The sequence below is a fragment of the Neolamprologus brichardi genome, chromosome 20, assembly GCF_056152115.1.
Source record: "Neolamprologus brichardi isolate AB-2024 chromosome 20, ASM5615211v1, whole genome shotgun sequence".
In the NCBI taxonomy this organism is placed as follows: Eukaryota; Metazoa; Chordata; class Actinopteri; order Cichliformes; family Cichlidae; genus Neolamprologus; species Neolamprologus brichardi.
Genome location: NC_142123.1, coordinates 24692501 through 24709931, shown reverse-complemented (window position 1 = coordinate 24709931; position 17431 = coordinate 24692501). Strand labels below are relative to the sequence as shown.

The 17431-nt window shown below is 40.3% G+C and overlaps 2 protein-coding genes across 4 annotated transcripts in view; one reads left to right on the top strand and one right to left on the bottom strand.

Moving 5' to 3' along the window:
• Positions 1–328: 328 nt before the first annotated feature.
• aaas (aladin WD repeat nucleoporin) lies at positions 329–10493 on the top strand. 2 transcript variants are annotated; one of them, XM_087833558.1, is made up of 17 exons: positions 329–447; positions 624–765; positions 2729–2856; positions 6078–6133; positions 6244–6335; positions 6430–6476; positions 6739–6837; positions 7235–7378; positions 7964–8084; positions 8167–8291; positions 8528–8588; positions 8681–8771; positions 8920–9013; positions 9644–9711; positions 9798–9879; positions 9999–10083; positions 10256–10493. In XM_087833558.1, exons 2-17 carry the CDS (start codon positions 655–657, stop codon positions 10409–10411), a joined length of 1560 nt encoding a protein of 519 aa, XP_087689684.1. In that variant the 5' UTR covers positions 329–447; positions 624–654; the 3' UTR covers positions 10412–10493. The 2 variants fall into 2 exon arrangements, with proteins under 2 accessions (XP_087689684.1, XP_087689682.1); XM_087833556.1 differs by having other exon boundaries at positions 8917–9013.
• A 1392-nt stretch (positions 10494–11885) lies between these two features.
• col2a1a (collagen, type II, alpha 1a) overlaps positions 11886–17431 on the bottom strand; it is a 23193-nt gene continuing 17647 nt past the window's right edge. The window contains exons 45-54 of one of the 2 annotated variants that reach the window (XM_006796519.3): positions 17313–17366; positions 17079–17186; positions 16949–17002; positions 16714–16821; positions 16571–16624; positions 15908–16015; positions 15520–15808; positions 14416–14603; positions 14076–14318; positions 11886–13965 (exon numbers count right to left, since the gene is read on the bottom strand). In XM_006796519.3, the coding sequence (XP_006796582.2) occupies positions 13819–13965; positions 14076–14318; positions 14416–14603; positions 15520–15808; positions 15908–16015; positions 16571–16624; positions 16714–16821; positions 16949–17002; positions 17079–17186; positions 17313–17366 (1353 nt within the window). In that variant the 3' untranslated portion in view covers positions 11886–13818. The remainder of the gene's footprint in view (positions 13966–14075; positions 14319–14415; positions 14604–15519; positions 15809–15907; positions 16016–16570; positions 16625–16713; positions 16822–16948; positions 17003–17078; positions 17187–17312; positions 17367–17431) is intronic. The other variant, XM_035910175.2, reaches the window with a different exon arrangement.

The window sequence follows — 17431 nt, the reverse complement described above, 5'->3', positions numbered from 1 at the left end:
TACCTTCTGTTCTCTGACATTTTTATGATGAGTGGATTGAGGAGTGTCTTTCACTTGAGTTTATGCTTGTTTATTTTGATGTTTGTTTTTGTTTTGTAATTTCTATATAGGCTCCATGGCTCAGGTAAACGCCTTGAAATGATACTTCTTTATATACGCCATTTTTGTTAAGTCAAATAGTGAATTTGACACTCCCGACCTAAATAAATTGTACTTGTTTGCCTGTGTGTGGTTCCAGTGTCGCTTTCTGTCCTGAAGAGGGCAGTGCGATATTTTTTCCCAGTTTGTGCACTGCAGGAAAAATTGTACTGTTTGTCCCTCCGTGTTGCCGTAGCTAACGCGGCGGGATTGACTTGAAGGAGCGTCACAACAAACTAGCATGTACTTTGACTTTGTTTTTGAAACAACGAATGAGAATTGACAGCACTATACAAAACACACTACGAGGTAAGGACCACGAGGTTTGTAAATACAAACGAGGCTCTTGCCAAAGCATTATAAAATTACAAACTAGTTAACTTTCTTCAGTTGGTGATGTTAGCTAGCTTCCCACGCTCTAAAAGCTACAGCGTCCACTACTTCTGTGTCTGCCTTTACCTGACGAATCCACTGTGTTTTTGCAGGGTCCGGTGGAATAATTTCTCCGTGTAGAAGATGTGCTCTCTGGCTCTTTTCCCCCCTCCGTTGCCCTACGGACAGACCACTGTGTGCGAGTCCAACAACGAGTTGCTGTCGGGGAGCAGCACTGAAGACCAGCTGAAGCAGGTCCGACTCAAACCTACAGACTTATCAGTCTCAGCTAAGACAGACAGACAGTCATGTTTCCAGTGGGGTAACTTATTAAGCGTCGTTTTGTAGTCTTAATTATTATTTGTTTTTTGTAATTGCGTTTTTTTGGTTCAGCATTACCATATAATTGTACCATATGGCTTATGACATTCAAGATTTAAGACGTTCAAGACAGACTGATTCCTTGTAAGTCTTGTAAGTTAATGTCAGTCTTAAATAGTTTCCTTTTTCCCAAGTAGATTTTACTCTAATTTTCATTATAATAAACCTTAGTATTGGTGCTCCCTGAAGTTGCAAGTAAGTAGAGGTAGTGAAAGTTTAAATACCTGGTAAAGCAATGGGAAGTGCACAAATGAGGTGACGTGCAGGCCAGGTAGAGTGGCTGGAAATGAGTGTTAGGGCTGATTTAACTACTGATTTTTTGTTGTGATGTATAGTTTGGAGATGTTGGAGATGGAAAAGAATAAAGAAAAATTCATTTCCCATGATATAAAGTGTTTAACAGCATTTTAGCTCAGGCTTGTAGGTATTTGTGTGGGTTAATTGTGTTTTTGTTGTTATTCATCCTCCTTTTGAACCACAGGAGTGTACTATCACCCAGGTTTTCTTTGTGTTATTAAGCAGTGTAAAATCAATGGTTATCAGCTTTCTCTTAATTCCGACTTTCTGTTTCTGTTCTGTGTGTACTCACAAAAAAGGAGTGGTTGCTTCATTTCAGTCTTCATCAAAATATACAATTTAAGTGCCCCATACTTCAGAGGCACCAGATGTAAAGAGAAATGGAAATCTATAAAAACAATATAACAACAAAGCAAACACAGGTGCCAGGTGGTGCAAATAAGGCAAAAGAGCAACTCTGGCTCTAATCATTAATCTTGTGAATTCATAAGTTAATATATAAATTTAGCTTCTTTGTGTTCACACAAAAGAGCTTCATTGTATTTTAATTAAATTATAATCCCTTCAGTGTGCTCAGCTCTGACACAGTCCCATAGTCTATTAAAGGAGATGTATGACTCACTTGCGCTTTTAGGCAGATCAAAATGAAATTAATTTTCCTGATTTAGGTTTCTTAGTGATAACTAACCTGCAAATACATTTATTAATTTATTTTTTCATCTTCAACTCAATACATGCAGTGCAATGGACTGCCTTACTGACAGACTTTATCTAGCAGTATAACCAAAGTAAGCTACACTGATTGATTGATTGGTAATTTATTTCGAACATATAAACAATATACAGGTACATTTAGAAAAGAAAATAAGAGAGGAAAAAAAACTAACACTCAACAAGTTACATGTATGTGCAGAAGTGATGTGAATTAACCGATACACAAAGGCTACTGCCATCAGGATATCTCATTCACATTAATATCCATCAAGGAGGCTGATTTAGCAAATACTGATATTTAGATAATGTGGTAGTGCATCTGTTGTGATTTTCCATGGTCTTGTTGACTCTGTCTCTCTTCCACAGCATGTTTTTATCCTGTCTTCTTTCTCTCACCCCAACCGGTCGCAGCAGATGGCTGTCCCTCCCTGAGCCTGGTTCTGCCGGAGGTTTCTTCCTGTTAAAAGGGAGTTTTTCCTTCCCACTGTCGCCAAAGTGCTTGCTCATAGGGGGTCATATGATTGTTGGGTTTTTCTCTGTATCTATTATTGTACGATCTACTGTGCAGTATAAAGTGCCTTGAGGCGACTGTTGTTGTGATTTGGCGCTATATAAATAAAATTGAATTGAATTGAATTGAAAAATCCATAAATATAATCCTCAAAAATGTCTAATGTCTAAAAAAGCTAATTCTGGTATTAATCTTGAAATGCCGCGGAGAAAAGGTTTTTAAATGTGATTTAAAAACCTAACTTGTTGGGGTCAGGCTAATGTAGAGTGGCAGCTCATTCCTAAATGTCCATTATGTTGTCTGTATTTTCTGCAGGACTTTAGTCCTCCTAGTCTGTCTTTCCCTCGAGAGTCTCTGAAACTTCACAGTCGGACAGAAAACAGCAGCAAGGCAGCTTTCCTGGACCACTCGGAAACCCTGTGGATGAGGAGTGCAGCAGCATGGTACGTAGCCAACATATAGACCACCTGATAACGAAGCCGTGCAATAATTTACCAGCTGTGTTAAATGTAAACTTATATATAAACTTTAAGCCTAACAATCCTGCAATAAATTGCACCTTCATGAAGGTTGTACTTTTCAAGTTCTGTTGAAAGTGTGTTGCCTTTGTAGCCCTGCTAAACTGCTGCCAATACTGTTTCTTTTTTTTAGTGTACGCTCATTGATATCAATGGATTGGGCAAAATAAAATAAAAAATCACCACTCAGTGTATTGCTGTACAACTCATTTAAAATGAAAACATTAGCGTGCAAATATATCTTGTAGTTCAGCGTTCCCCAACCCCTGGGTCACGGACCGGTACCTGTCCATGAGTCGTTTGGTTCCGGGCCGCGAGAGTATAGGCTTGGGTGTGAAATTTATGGTTTTGGGGATTTTTATCGTTAACTCAGTTTCCCTGGGTCTTTTGTTGTAGTTGTGTGTAGAGATGGCACGATACCACTTTTTTATGTCCGATACCGATATCATAAATTTGGATATCTGCCGATACCGATATGAATCCGATATAGTGTGTTTTTTAATCAATAAAACTGTTTTTTTTTTAATATCTTGCTGCTTTTTGTATAAGTTCATACTCAAGTTAAAAAAACAACAACAACACTAAAGCTATTCTGTTATACCTGTATGTAAAAAAAAAAAAAACACTGCACCCAAAATATTTCATAGATCAGCAACACTGATCAATCTAATAAAGTTAAACCTACTCCATCCTCCCTATTCTGGTATTTTAAAGAGTACTTAGCAGAACTATTAAGCAACCTAACTAATAGGGTTGCAAACTCCCAGCAAAAGAAAATGGGGAACCACCCTCCACCTCATGATGCTTAATCAATGTAATCAACTTTACTTTGATGCAGGGTGAAAAAAATTCACAGAAATAAATTATTTTTCAAGAATAATTAAATAGATTCAACATGTTTCTTCAACAGAATTGCAGAATTCACAGATGGTACTTTCCCAAAGGAAAAAGTACTTTAGCTTACTAGGGTATATTAGACTTAACAGTTACTATATACAGTAATGGACTTCTATACATTTTACATCAGATTAAAACTTTGGGTGTAAGATTCAGATAATCAGGGGGGCCTATCGGCCCCCCTGGCTAAACTTTGCTAGATCCGCCCCTGCACAGTTACAGCCGTCAGCTACGTAGAAAAACATCCTGGTGTAGAAAGTAATATTAAATAAATTCTAACAATAGCTTATCAAGCTTAATAGTGCTGCTGTTGTTCAGCCGCTGGTTTCGTCTTTCTGGTGCAAAGTGGGCCAAAAACAAAGAAGAGAGACGGACTCGCGACAGAAAAGCCGATCAGCTGATCATTAAGCAGTTTCACGATTGAAGTAGCAGCAGGAGAGAGAGAGAGAAGAGGCAGTCGCTCCATATATCGGTTGTTAAGCTTAACGCTGGAATACTTTACAAACATTCAGAGATGAACTTACACACTTGCTTTACTTCTCTCTGAGATAACTTCCTCGGAGATGAAATGTTTGCTAGCAGGCTACAAATACACACAGCCTCTCTATCATGTGAGCACACTGCTCCCACGTGCTACTGTTATGAGCCGAGTTACGCCGTGTCGCAAGTTTTGTGAGGTGCTTTTTTGATATTTAATGGATCGGATTACATTTTTTATTTCTCTCCGATATCCGATCCAGTAATTTAGGTCAGTATCGGACCGATACGTAATATCGGATCGGTCCATCTCTAGTTGTGTGTCTTATTTTGAAAGAAATATTTACACGTTACCATAGCGACCAGAGAGCATTAAAGGGCAGAGAGGAGGATGTTACTCTCAATGTTGTTGGCGCATTTCAGGAGGACGCTGCTAATAAAGTTACACAATTACACAGTGAGTTCGAGTTTATTATTATATTTACAAAATATCACAGTTTTTGTCTTGGTTGTATCATTTTATTTTGTTGTTTTTATCCGCGATACCGAAGGCCGGTCCGTGAAAATATTGCCTGACATTAAACCGGTCCGTGGCGTAAAAAAGCTTGGGGACCGCTGTTGTAGTTGAATCGCCACAGCAGCTAAATTTCAGGTCTAAGTTGATCTTTGTGGCACAACTTTAAACCAAAGGGTTTGTGGTGTGCTCGCTCTTCTCCTCTGGTTACATGCAGTTGTTTTGATAGCAATAAGTAAAACCCCAAATAACTCTGAAACAGTCAGTGCAGCAGCAAGAAATCAGAGCAACTAAACAAATACTCCAACCTGATGTCTTCTCCAAGATTTAGAAACAAAAGGGGGCTTCCTTAAAAACAACACATGTACTACACAATATACAGAATGTATCAAAAAGAATCATCCGATTTCAGCGTGCTTTAAATGCACAGCCATTCACCGGTAACGATCAAAATCTGTATTCTTAGAAAGAGAGGATTTCATGTGGTTGCCCATAGGTAACGTAACAGCAGTGGTGGCTACAGTGATTCCAGACATGCAGAAGTATGGGAAGAGTTTGATTATCATATGGATATGTGCCGTGTGTCTTTCATATGCAAAACTTTATAATCACCCATGTTTTTTTTGTTTTTGTTTTTTTTTAATTTACCACAAACTTTAAAAAAAATTGATAGCCTTTTAAATTAGATTGTTTAATTCTTTCTTTATTGACACCCTAAAATATTTCTTGATATTTATTTATTTAACAGACATCCCATTAAATAAAGATACATTTATTGGGCAATAATAAAGACTGTAATTCATTCTTCACCTCTCCTTATCAACGCAGCCTGTCATCCTCGGGATGTTTTTAAAACCTTGCTGCTTCAAGGGCACAGGAAGGATTTCTGTTCGCAGCTGTTCAATTAAATTGCTCTGGACAAAATTCTCAACCAAATTAATTCTGTAGCTTTTAATCACTGTGTTTTTCAGAGTAATCAGTTATGTTTAACCTTTAGCAAACAGCAATCTGCGAACGTGCTGTCAGTCAGTTATAAAACAGCCACAAATTAGTAAACAGGACATCTCTACAGCTTAAACAGAAGGCAGCAGCTGCACCTCATAGTCATGCAAAGCATCTCAATCTGCCTGAAAAGTCGCACCTTATTTCTTACTTGATACAGAGCAGCTGATAAAAGTGTTTCAGGGACGATTTTATCACGTTGTACTGAGTGTATGACAGACAAAGAAAATGTGTTGATCTTGTCCGTGTGTTCCAGGAGGGATGGCGGTTTGACAGGGTTACTGAATGAAATCACCAACTCCCACCCACAGGGTACGTGATGCCCCAAAATCTCATGTTTTGTTTTAGCACATACATCCCTAAACCTGCGCACACAGTAATGCGCAAACACGGTGACTCTCCTGTTATTTGCGATTTTGCAGTGCCCAAATGGTTGTCAATGAGTTCTGGTTGTATCCTGGCATTGCTCCGATGGGTCTCTTCTTTTCACGGCTCCCTGTTTCCTCATCTCACAGTAAGTTCTCTCTGCTCGTTAATTATCTTCCACTTGATTGTCAGTCACTTTTGGGTTCAGATTCAAGTGTTTTTATTTAATTATATTTTAATAGTTGAGCAGTGAAGACATGATTGCTGAATTTTCACAAGTGCTGAACTGGTAAGCGCCAACTTGGTGAACTGTTAATTTTTCTCATAGTTAAAGCATTCAGTTATGTTTTTTTTTTATTGTTCATTAATCATTTTTGTTTAATAAACAAATGTAAAGCTACAAGATCTGGCTGACTTATTCACTTTTTATGGTAAATGTGTCATTCTGAAAAAAACGATGTAATCTTTATAAAAATTTTGAATATTTTAAAATAATTAATATAAAATATAAATTCAAATCCTGATATTCAACCTTCTTCTTGTTTTACCAGGTCGGACTGTGTGGTGCGAGCCTTTGCCTGGCATCCACATACAGATAAATTTGCTGTGGCCCTGTTAGATGACTCTATCAAGATCTACAACCCCAAAAGGTACCGAAACTAGATCTGAGGAAAGCGCGCTGGTACCAAAATGCTCCCGCTTTCTTTGCAACTTGCTTTCATTATTTTGTTCAAGATCAAAGAGTAACACAATCTTCAAATGCGTCTAGTCTCAAGTTTATCAGCTTTAAAACCTTTTTACAGCATTAGATCATACTTGTCTTCTGCCAGCTCATAGATAAGGTCTCAGGTGGTAAATGAAGGTCTAAACGCTTTTAGTTGTTTCTTGGATTTTTAATATTCTCTACACACACACAATCAATCAAAGCTCTACAGGGAAAAATGAAATCTTAAACTGTGTCAACCTCATCGAGCCATGTTCAGTTTGTTTTCTGAGTCATTCTGTGAGATTATTCTCATTGCTTTGTCTCCTTTTGTTCTCCCTCAGTGCCACAACTCCCACACTGAAGCATCGACTACAGAGGAATGTTGCAGTAGTGCAGTGGAAGCCGCTGTGTGCGTCTGCCCTCGCAGTCGGGTGTCAGAACTGTTTACTGGTTTGGCATGTGGACCCTTGCTCACTGTCAACCAGGTATGTAAATTCAGGTCATGTACGAAACATTGAATTCAGGTCTCTTAAAAAATGCCAGAAATGCAAGTTTTACATTTAATGCAGTGCTGAATTTTTTAGTAGTTAGCTAGCAAAACATTTGTTTTTTTTCCCCTACAGCTGTTGGAAGGCACTTATAAAATTAAAAGTGGCATTGTTGTGATATGTTGTGACATAGCAATACTGCTACCTGTAATAGGAGGCTGGCTCATTGAGTGTTAAGAGTTTTAGTAAAAACTTAAATCACAGATTACTCAGTTGCTTTGTTCTGGCAAAAAAAAAGATTTCAGTAAGAATGAAATGGTGGTTTTGGAGCCGTACGTTATAATCTATATTAGTACATTAAATTAAATCTTAAATTACATTTTTGACTATTAGAGTTTCAGTGTTGCGGTTTTGGACTTAAGACCGTCCATTATACATTTGCCTTCCTGTGTAATACTAAAGTCGCCCTTTTTTTTAAAAGTGTTCATTTGTACCTTGAATTAAGCACCTTCACTGTTTCCTTATCAGAGCTGTATTTGCTCTCTAATATACCCCATTACTCTTCCTGTCATCTCGTTTCAGGCCTTCAGCTGGGTGTGCTCATGTTTTGTCTCATCCCGGTCACGCTCCTGTCACTTCCATCGCTTGGTCTCCCAGCGGATCTCTCCTTCTGTCTGCCTCGCCCATGGACACGGCAATGATGGTAACGAGGCTGCAACGTCATCTCTGAACTGCAGACGGTGATTCGCAAAATGACTAAAATTCACCTCAAATGCATCTTTCAGGTGTGGGACGTGGCTGCAGAAAGCTGCGTACCACTTCAACGTGTTGGCGGCGGTGGGGTTACTTTCCTGTCCTGGTCTCCTGATGGTAGCCATGTCCTAGCTTCTACACCTTCAGCCCTGTTCAGGTGCGAAACAAAACTTAAGAGCTCAGAAGTTTTACACATCTCTCATTTGCTGATTCGGAGCTGCTGTAGTACATCTGTCAGATTAGTTTGGACCTGCTGTGTTATACTAGAGGCCTGTTCATCCTAATGAATATTTATGAGCATGTGGGGGATTAGCGACATATGTTGGAGTTTAGCGTGTGTTAATACAAGATTATAAAAGGACAAAAGTTTTAAAATAAAAAATCTCTTCCCAGGGTTTGGGAGACCAGAATGTGGACTTGTGAGCGCTGGCCATGTATAAAAGGGCGCTGCCAGGTGAAACATTGTCATCATGTTTGATGTTTAAATAGGTGACACATTTCTTTAATACAACATGTTTTATAGGCATTATTGTCTGTTTTGGTTAGTCTGGTTGTTGGAGTCCAGATGGGAGTCGACTTCTCTTCACTGTGCTGGGCGAGACGGTCATCTACGCTCTGACCTTCACTAACACACCAGGTTAACTTTTGGAGTCTTTACAAAAAATATATGTATCGTTTTTTTCTTTGAAAAACTGATGGCATTAATGAGATACTTCTTACAACTTTTGAAACTTGACAGCTTACTTTATGGAGTTTTTAAAATATCTGTTGTTATTATTCAGCAGCCGTGCCTTCAGGCACATCAAAAGGGCCGCATGCAGCAGTTGTGGTGGCTGACCTGTCAGAGACAACTTTTAACACACCAGATGGAGACATCGTGTAAGAACTCTGAAAAAAAAGTGGCTAATTGGCCATCTTTCAGTCTAACTACATGAAAACGAGTACATTGATCTTCCTGAAAGACCCAAAAAGAACAGTGAAAATTAGCACGCAGGAAGAATCCAGCAGGAAAATGACTGAGCTCAAAACCTTAGTGTAGCTTTATACTTTATTTTAAATGTAAAAAATAATGCTCATTTACTGCCTTTTTACTTAAGTTCTCACCATAAATGTATCTCTGTGGTCAGGTACAATCTTTGGTACTTCTTCTGCTACCACAGTTCAATTCTGCAGTATATTAAATTCATAGTGTTAGTTATTAATTACTTTTTGCATGCAAAACAAGTGATCAGCTTATAAAACATGATCCATTTTTTACAGATTACATTCCTCAGCAGTATTCCAAGGAGTAAAAATACACTACGTACTTTGTTATATGCATCCATAGAAATGATTAGGTGCAGCAATGACAAATGGCACTCTTCATAATATATATATTTTTAATAGTTTAAGTACACTTTGTTCCCTCTGTAATTCCCTTTTTACTTAAATACAGCCTCTACATATTTCTCCTGGGAAGTGACCCAAGCAGTTTAATGTTGGTCACCTCATGTCTAATTTGTTTGCCAGTGTTGGTGGAGAGATCCAGTCCTTAGCCTGGGATCCGAGGGGAGAGAGGCTTGCAGTGCTTCTTAAAGGTATCACCTCGTTTCTCTTCACCCTCATGGACTTTGTCAGCATTTAAGTTTAAGTAACTCATCTCAGCCATATTTTTTCCTCTCAGGTGATCCACGGGCAGCAGACCGGTCTCCAATCATTGCTATGTTCAAGACAAGAGTCAGCCCCATCTTTGAGCTTTTGCCGTGGTTTGTATATTTATTCATGTCGTACTTGCGTAGCTTTATTACAGCTCACACTAATGTGTTTCTCTGTGAAACTGCTGTACTTCCTGTCTGCATGTGGTTGATATGTTTTTCTTGCTCAGTGGTTTTGTTCAAGGTGAGCCAGGAGCCGAACCGAGACTGATGCAGTTCCACCCAAATTTCCGACACGGAGCTCTGCTCACTGTGGTCAGTCTTAAAATATTAAATTCCTGTTTTAGTTCCTTTATGCTGTTTTTATCCTTTATTTTTTAAACTCCACCTTAATCATGTCAGCCTTAGGGAATCCTAAGGATTGATGCTGGTTATCTGAGTCCAGGTATCTGACGTCACTGTGGATGTTTCCTCTCTTTGTTCTCAGTGCTGGTCCAGTGGAAGAATTACCCATGTGCCTTTCTATTTCCTGAGTGCCAGCATCCCGCGTTTGGGCCCCAGTGGCAGTCCGACACTGCCTCACGTCCAGGAAAGGCCCGCCGACTTTGCCAATCAGTCTCTCTTTACAGAGCTCATTTCCTGACTGCCCTCCACCCACCATCACACGGTCACTCATCATGTTTTGTTGTGGATTGTTAATAAATATGTTGAAAGTGCTAAATAAACACCCGCTTGCTGCCTTATTTCTCAATATTTGTTAAAAGCTGAGGTTAAAGGTGATCTATGATGTGATCTATGACTTTGTGAAGACAATACTTCAACCTAAGATTTTCAAATTGATGCTATAGAGGCGTGTATTAAAGATCTCAGACAAGTATAAATCATATGGTCACGGTTAGATCTTGTCAACATGATAACTCGAGAAAAATGTCACCCAGGATTTTGAATTGACACCATAGATGAATCTCTCCTCAAAATTTGGTGCCCTTAATTTCAAGGTCAGAGTTCAGGTTTTCTAAACATCCTGTGAATGCGATGTTCAAGAAAGATGTCACCTCAGATTTTCTAATTCAGGGGTGTCAAACTCAAATACACAGTGGGCCAAAATTCTAAACTGGAACAAAGTCGCGGGCTAACATTAATATTTATTGAAAAAATCTTCCTCTAGATATAAGAATGAATCTTTTCTTATGGACTCAAATAAGTTTTCCTGGAAAACTGAATATGGAACAAGCAAAGCTTAATACTAAACAATATATATATTAGCTGTATAATACCAGTAGGCCAGCTCTAATAGTAATTTGTTATGGCTTCGTGGGCCAAATGTAACACTGGGTGAAATCAGTTGCAAAGAGGTTTCTGTAATGGGCAGCAGAAAATTGAAACACTTTTTCAAGTTCAGTGTAAAATAAGAAAATTAGAGTTCTAAAATATTATAATTGACATTCAGTTGTGCAAATTTCTCGTAAATAAACAGGTTCGGCCACACTCATGCTTATAAAGTCTTAAGATGTATCTTAAAACAGAAGATATGATCTGAAATCCACTTTAGATGTTTGTTGTTTTTTTATTCACAGCTGTTTTTTCCTCACCCTCCTACACAATTAGCTCTTACACTGAGACCATGCTATTTGTGGAACAGGCCAGACTGACTTAATTTAAGGACAAATTTCTTGAGAAAGCCAGTTACTCTTGGTGGTTAAATCCTAGCACCTGAATATGCTAATTTAGCAAGCTGTGCTGTGCAAATTCAGGACAAATCACAATATTATTATTAAGCTTGTCCTTACACTCAGCCGCATACTTACTGTGATGTGTATTCCTATCTCATTTTTGGTCTTAAATTGTATTTAAAGCAGCAAAAAAATTTACTTTCAACTCACAGTTTGGGATTTTTAATGACAAATGAAATCCTAACAACTCTAAATGGCAAATGAATGGTTTTATTGTGTAAAATCAGGTCTCGTCTGCTTTTTTAGGAACTCTAAACAACTATATTTTTTCTGAGGCAGTGATGCAGCTCACAGTGTGCCACTACCTCACAATATATCTGATTCCAGTCAACAATATTTTCTTTATTTATATCTTTGAGTCCAGACAAACAGGAGCCAACGATGCCCACCCCGAAACAAATACAGTACTTTTGTTCCTTCGTGTTATGAGATTTGCTCATGCGTTTGCATGCATTCGCTCATGCAAAAACGCACACACACACACACACTTGCATCACACTCTCGCACACAGACAAAAAGTTTAAAAAGGAAAAATAACATTTGAGCACACGTGACTGGCTCTGCTAAAAGAAGAAATCCATCCCCTGTGCCATTTGTGTTTTTTTTCGAAACTCAATTGAATAAAATAAACGCCATCCTCAGTTCGGTTTTCCTTTTATTATTCAATTTACATCAATTTGAAGTGTAGCAAAATAAAAACAAAAATGATCATGGTCATTATAAAATTAATTTTTTTTTAATGTACACACCCTTTACACACACAGAGACAACCCACCCTGGCTGCTTCTGAGGGGCTGTTGTTGGAGGTCCACATTCAGGTGTGGACACCACAGGAGGCCTCCGAGCTCGCCTGTCTCTCCTGTCTTTACCTGACTGCACCCCTCCCTCAGGGTGGAGTGTGAGTGTGTGGTGTGAAGCTAGTGGGGGGGGTGTCAGAGATGCGACTGGTGATTTCAAGCTCTAGATCTAAGTCATTAGTGTCGGGGGGGGGAATAAAGGTAAAAGAAAGCCACAAATTGAGCTCTTTCTCTCATACTGATAACAAAACAGACAGAATGTGTGTTTAAGTATAGAGACACTGACCCAAATGCAACGCTGCGATCTAGGAATACAAGGACTGAAATGACTTTACACAAACAACATAACACCTGTCCAGTCCAGGTTTTCACTTAAAGGCCACCTATTATGCTTTTCCTTATTTTCTGTTACATCTGTCACTGTTACAGTGATGGATCTTCGTTTTTGTTTTTTTGTTATCATCTCAGGCGCAGAAGTCGTCATAGCACCTTCCGAATACAGAGCAACCCAAAACAAAGATGGCGGTTCAAGCTCTAGATCCATCTGAAAGCTAAAGGTTTGGTCAGCTCAGATTTGAATTCAACATTTTCACTTTGTTTGTCAGTGTGAGGTAGCTTTGAACAATCTGGATGACTACAATAAGAAAAAAAAAAGCAAAGCAAATTCTTCTTCAAAATAAATTTCTTTTTTTTTTTCTTGGGTCGTGGTGGTCGGGGTGGGGTGGGGGGGTACAAACTGGGCCTTCTTGTGATGGCCAGTCAAAGGGTACAGGACACTGGAAACATACATCCCAAATGTAACCTCACTTTCCCAAAAGTGTTGGTGCGCATCTAGACACATGTACACACATAATGTGGAAATATATATAAAACCATCTGGTTGTTTATAAACACAGACTTTTACAACAATGGAACCAAGGATTTATAATACACAGTAAAAGCTTCTGCTCCCGCTCGCGATGGACGGGCCTGGAGCTCACACTTTCACCTACTGAGATTTTTATTTTTTTTATTGGTCTACATGGATTCAAAATGCAATATTTGTGTGTCAGGAGAGAAACAGGGAGGGAGGTGGAGTAGGACTGCGACAGAGGTTGTAGTGGAAAAGGGGGCCTGGCTTACTTACAAAGAAAACCCGTCCAGTCCTACCTCAGCTCTTCCTATTCAGGTTAAACAATAAATAAGTGACATCAAGCCATGTTTCTGTTCATAACTTGTTCGCTCTGTGCCTCTTCCTCTTGGCTCTGACTCATTCCTGTCAACAGCGGGCCATGGGAAACATGACTGGATCTCAGGAAGCGGGTTGACAGAGAGTGCTGGTGTGGTGTACAGATATTGCCGGTGCCCTTCAGTGCTAACATCCAAGGAGTACACCTTGGAGAGCACTTTGTAGTGAGAGAAAAAAACGATCAATTTTCTTTTATAATTTCCAGTCTTCTTTATTGTGGGCATGTGTGTAATGTTTCATGGTTTAGTTTATTTATTTCCTGTTTTATGGGGGGCCATCGTGAAACTCCGCTTTAAATAAAGCAGACAGGGCCTACATCCACTCCGAACTCCTGATCTGCTCCTCCGATGTCCAAAGGAGCAATGTCCGTGATTGGCAGACGGGAGGTTTTCTGTGTTTTGTACTCAAAGACAGTCTTGCCCCACTGGCCGGTATGTGTCTGTTGAGTGAGACCAAAGGAATGTGTTACAGTTCAGCCTTATTGCATAGTAAAATTTCTAACATGATTTGAATTAACAGTTATTTTCTCAGTCTTTTTCCCACACTCACCTTGCAGCCATCCTCCAACACATTGTAAGTGAACCGACTGTTGCCCTCTGCACGGATCTCCACCTCATTGTAACCCTGTAGCAGCAGAGCCTTCTTCAGGTTGCCGGTGGCCTGGTCCAGGTAGGCAATGCTGTTCTTGCAGTGGTAAGTGACGTTCTGGGATGCTTCATTGGACAGAAGCCTCAAGAAGGTCAGCTGGACGCTGGCAGCGACGCCAGCAACGCCTTCCTGAGCGTAGTTGAACTGTGGAATCAGACAACAGGTGGGAGAGTTAGCAGCTTGTACATTAGACTCTTTAAGAGGAGTTTGATGTTCACTAATGATGTATGTGTGCACTCACATGGAATCCTCCATTCATTGTCTCTCCGAACCAGACGTGCTTGCGTTCCTTGCTCTTACTCGTCCACCAGTTCTTCTTTGGTACCTTGGCGATGCTTGGATAGACACAGGTCTCTCCGGTCTCCATGTTACAGAAGACCTTGATGGCATCAGCCGTGCTGCCAATGTTAGGATCAACCCAGTAATCACCTGAGAAAATGAGACAGTTGAGTTAATGAGGAGAGTCCTAATCACTAAATGTAAGATTTAGCCTGTTCAACTGCTCATATCCGAAGATGAAAAGTTCATTATTATAAAGAAGAGTGATGCAGCAGGATTTTAAAGTCAGGCTTATGACATTTTCAGGAGCAATGCTGTAATATAAATGGTCCATCAAAGAGTATACATAAAAAGTATGAAAAGCAGATTTCCTCCCGTCTTGGTGTGAAGGATTTATCAAGGTCTGCTGCTTCTTGTCCCTATTCAGGCAGAACAAGTTGTCCTGACACACTAAGCCATTAGTGTCACTAATGATTTGGGCGGGTGCAGTGGGGGGTGAACTGAAGGTAAAAGAAAGCCACAAACTGAGCTCTTTCTCTCATACTGATAACAAAACAGACAGAATGTGTGTTTGAGTATAGAGACACCAACCCAAATGCAGCGCTGCGATCTAGAAATACAAGGACTGAAATGATTTTACACGAACAGCATAACACCTGTTCATGCAGTCTGGGTTTTCACTTAAAGGCCACCTATTATGCTTTTCCTTATTTTCTGTTATATCTGTCACTGTTACAGTTGTGGATCACTTCCCGTGGTTTTTTTTGTTATCATCGCAGGCACACAACTCTAGCTGAAGGCCCAGAAGCCCTACTTATCTATTTGCCAGGGGCAGCCAATGACAAGAACAGTGGTTTAAAGGAAGAGGAAGGAAAGGAAAATAGCTTGTTTCAGATATGGATGCACTGAGAGGCTCAGTATAAAATAAAAAACAATGATTTTAAATTAAGAATTGTGCAAAGTTACTCTACTTTAGCCAAATAATAAAAATATGGAGTCGCAATCAGGGATCCTATACCGTATGATATATGATATATGGTCAGACCTTAGTGTCTGGTTTTCTTACCGCTCTTCCACTCAGGATGGCACAGTTTGAGGTCTCTGCAGGTGCGAGCGGGATTCTTCTGTGAGCCGTCAGGGCTTCGCAGGTTATCAATCTGGTTGATGATGGACTTTAGTGTTGAATCGACCTCAATGTCATGCTGCCTCACAGAGCTGGATGCCTCATCGGCCCTCATGTACCTGAGAGGATCGGGGCCCTTCTCCACCTGACCCAGGCCAGCAAAAGCAGACATGTCGATGCCAGGGCCAGGTGGCCCGGGAGGACCAGGTGGTCCGGCATTACCAGGAGGACCCTGGAAGAAGGCAAAAGCAAGAAATGAGACTTGACTGAAATAGAACAGCATACAGACTCATTTGGTTGTAGATTATTATTCTCGTGACATGTTACATACAGCAGGACCAGATTCTCCAGAGCGTCCACGAGGTCCAGGAGGTCCAATGGGGCCGGCCTGTCCATTAGTTCCATCTTTGCCAGCAGGTCCGGCTGCTCCAGGGGGTCCCTACAGAACGAGAGGATGAAAACATGAAAAGCAGTTTCATTAAGTGAACTTGGGCTTTTTTGTTCAAAGTGTAAAACTTTGTTATTTCTTCAGATCCACAGTGAAGTTTGGATAATAAAATCTGATAAAGGAAATCAAATGCACCAGCAGTTTCTCTCTATTACCCTCAGACCCTTTGCCTTATTATGCATGAAGAATATTTGTATGGTGACATTTCCCTTCATTTTTCTTATCATGCTCAGTGCTTAGCTTATCAAGAACAGAGATTGAAGCCCATTTCCAATCTCAGCGGGAGTGGGTTTCACAAATCACAGTCCCCCCTGTCTGTCTGCCACTTTTCCTCACAGAGAGTAATTACAAAATGCCTCAGCTGCCCATCTTATCACAGCGGTGGGTAATTAAAGCACAAGGCCTTTCCTGTCCCCATCTTCTTCTAGGTGATTGGAGAATTACAAAAACGCTAACCTGTGCCCTTCATTACCATCATATAGTTTCTGTGTTAAAGGTGCAGGATGGAAATATAGTTTTTCATCTCTTCTGCTTTGTTCTGCTCACCTTAGCGCCGCTTGGTCCTGCAGGTCCGGCAGGCCCAGAATCTCCAGAGGGACCCTATTGGGACAAAGATGATAACAGATCAGGAGAAAGACAGAAAGCGGCACCGAATGGATGAACTATTAGATGTGTATTAAAGTGCTTACAGGGGGTCCGGAAAGACCCTGCAGACCAGTGAAGCCACGGTGACCCTTCTGCCCCCTCTCTCCAGCCTCTCCAGCTTCTCCTTTGTCTCCACGTGGTCCTTGAGGTCCCTAAAGTAAAGATTCACCTTTTAACATTCATGGATTTGTATATGTGGCAGTTTTAATCAAATAAAATCAGAAACTAGAAAAAACCCCAACTTAATGATAAAATACATTTTGATTTAATGATACTTACAGCTGTTCCTCTAGCTCCAGCTGGTCCTGGGGGTCCTGCAGGTCCTTGAGTACCCTAAAAAAGAAATAGGTGTGGGTGCCATTTAAAATTACACTGTGCTTGGGGTTCTTACGTTATTTGTGATACTTACAGCATCTCCTCTGTCTCCCTGCTTGCCCAGGGGTCCTACAGGGCCAGGGGGACCAGGGCGGCCAGGAGCTCCGGGAGCGCCAGCAGGACCGGTGTTACCTCGCTCTCCCTGCACATGAACGGAAGGTGTTGATGCAGGTTAAAAACAATTTATGTTAACCAGCATTGAAAAGTCTTTTAAACAATGAGTTGCTGAATTGATTTAGTGTATTTCAGTGAGGATGACGTCCATTACCTTGAGTCCAGTAGATCCATCCCTACCAGGGGGTCCATCTGATCCAGGGGTACCCTGAGAAATAAAAGCATGTTTTTTGTTATTTAACGTGCATTGATTTGATAGATGAAGATGATTGT

What these genes read in the sequence shown, in the direction of transcription:
- aaas (XM_087833556.1), top strand. Translation starts at nt 655, where the DNA reads ATGTGCTCTCTGGCTCTTTTCCCCCCTCCGTTGCCCTACGGACAGACC. An exon ending in CTGAAGACCAGCTGAAGCAG is followed by an intron (nt 766 to 2,728) that starts GTCCGACTCAAA and finishes TATTTTCTGCAG; the next exon opens with GACTTTAGTCCTCCTAGTCT. An exon ending in GCTTGCAGTGCTTCTTAAAG is followed by an intron (nt 9,712 to 9,797) that starts GTATCACCTCGT and finishes TTTTCCTCTCAG; the next exon opens with GTGATCCACGGGCAGCAGAC.